General features: G+C 51.0%; 1 protein-coding gene across 1 annotated transcript; it reads left to right on the top strand.

Moving 5' to 3' along the window:
- Positions 1-1,376: 1,376 nt before the first annotated feature.
- On the top strand, positions 1,377-1,911 carry PHACADRAFT_203068 (uncharacterized protein; the record flags this gene model as incomplete). The annotated part of the gene is made up of 3 exons (XM_007403150.1): positions 1,377-1,707; positions 1,755-1,816; positions 1,867-1,911. The coding sequence occupies 3 exons, from the start codon at positions 1,377-1,379 to the stop codon at positions 1,909-1,911; spliced, it is 438 nt and encodes a 145-aa protein (XP_007403212.1).
- Positions 1,912-1,927: the final 16 nt, after the last annotated feature.

Below are 1,927 nucleotides of genomic sequence, written 5' to 3'. Positions count from 1 at the left end.
CGCTTGCGCTTGTCCTGAATTTCGAGCCCAGTGGCGAAGGAAGTTCCCTGTATGAACTCGGGATTCGCAGAGTACGTCGTTCAAAAGACTTGTAGCCTACCAAGATCTTGTGCGCTGCTTCCTGAAAATTGCGCATATAGTCAGTTAACAGTGCATATAGCCAGCATAAAATCAACACTCGCCTTTATCTTCTCGACCTTTGCTTCAGACATGCCCTATAAAATTTCAGAAGGCAATCAGCGCTCTTCGCGGACATGAAACGCACTTTGATTTTGAGAAGCTGTCGCCTGGTTGTCATGTTCACTCCAGATACGGTGTGGATTGCCGCAGACTATATGAAAGTTAGTAAGAAATAGGGTAGTCCATTAAACAAACCAACTTTAAGTTTTAGGATGTCTTGCACGTTGATGCCCTGTGAGCAAAAGGCAAGCCACTAAGACGCGTTAGATGAGCGGGGAAGCCTGCACAAACGTGTTGCTGCAGCTCATCGATGCTATCAAAGTATACCTTTGCAAAAGTTAGGCCATTCACAGGAGCTGCGTCCGAAAACGGCTTTAGACTTACTTCCTCACCCTCATCTCCAGGCGGGGTGGAAGGACGAGACGGAGTCTCAGCTGCAGCTTGACGAGCCATGTTGCTTCGTGTATTCTATCAAGAGAGTATGAATCTATTGAACTTAATGGATGAAGAAGAAAAGACTGATTAAGAGGGAGGGAGGGAGATGAGAGCGGAAGAGAAACGGTGCGGAGTGTCCAGAGGACGCGTCCCACCATATGGCGCTCTAATGATGACCCCGGAGACCACTGACCGCATGCCCATCTTCCTCTCGTCTTGGTCGCTTTCGTGGTATTTAGAGCCAAAGTTCGAGACATAAATACAGCGCAGCTAGCGTCCGTGAAGTTTGAGGGCCATTGACTTCGCGACGGCTTCGAGGTCGGTAGTGAAGACGCTGCAACCACTAGTACTGACGTATAGTGAGTACGCAGTGGTCCGTTGTAATCCTGACTCTTGGTGAGATGGAACCGAGATTCCTTCCTCCAGCTAGTGTGATGTTATTGAACGTACACAACACTGACAAGCTAAGTGATTTCATTTCACATAAATATGTGGCCGCGCGGGACGAAGAAGCAAACTGGGCGCTCTCCCCTCTTGAACCATCACCATCGCCCAGCGAGTCTCGACATACACAGCATGCGAATGGACAGACTACGGAAGCTGGCTTACAGCTACTGGAATCCTTCGATGGAGTGATTTTAGCGCCAGACAGCTCTTAATGGGCATTGGGCAAGCTCCAAGTACGTCATCCCGTGGTGGGTACTGTACTGTAGTCTGTACGTCCTAATCCACAGCAGACATTTTCACCAACAACAACCAGCATGTCCACACAGACGATTTCCAACAGTCGACAGCTTCCAAACTCGACAACCGAGGCAAATAGCGGAACGCTCTCTCACCTGACTAGACAGCTGAGCCAGAGCGCGAAGGGGTTTTTCTCGAAGAAGGACGAAGTGACGCCAATAACACCGTCCCAATCTTCTACTCCTGGCACACCTGCCGTGGGGGACGTTACCGGGAACCCTACTTCATTACAACGCTTCCTGAGTCTGGGGAAGACTAGGAAGGATGGAGGCATCGAGTTCCCTCCCGCTAGCTGGGACACTGCCCAGCAGGAGAAGCCTTCGGAGGCCGATCGGAGGTCCTCCATAGGTAAGCGCCTTTGTATCAGCGTTAGCACATGCTCATACCGAGATAAGTGCTCCCAGACGAGCCTGCTTCGGTTGAACATCTCGTGGACCCTGCTGTCACCGACTCTGCTGTCGCGGACAGCATTGACCCACCTCCGGAACCGCTCACCCTAGCGCGGAGAATACAAGCTCTGTTGTCCAGTTCTCCAGCTCTTCCAACAAGTGATACACCCGCTCACGAG

This window comes from Phanerochaete carnosa (genome assembly GCF_000300595.1).
Source record: "Phanerochaete carnosa HHB-10118-sp unplaced genomic scaffold PHACAscaffold_805, whole genome shotgun sequence".
NCBI classification, from domain to species: domain Eukaryota; kingdom Fungi; phylum Basidiomycota; class Agaricomycetes; order Polyporales; family Phanerochaetaceae; genus Phanerochaete; species Phanerochaete carnosa.
This window is presented reverse-complemented; position numbering and strand designations above follow the sequence as displayed.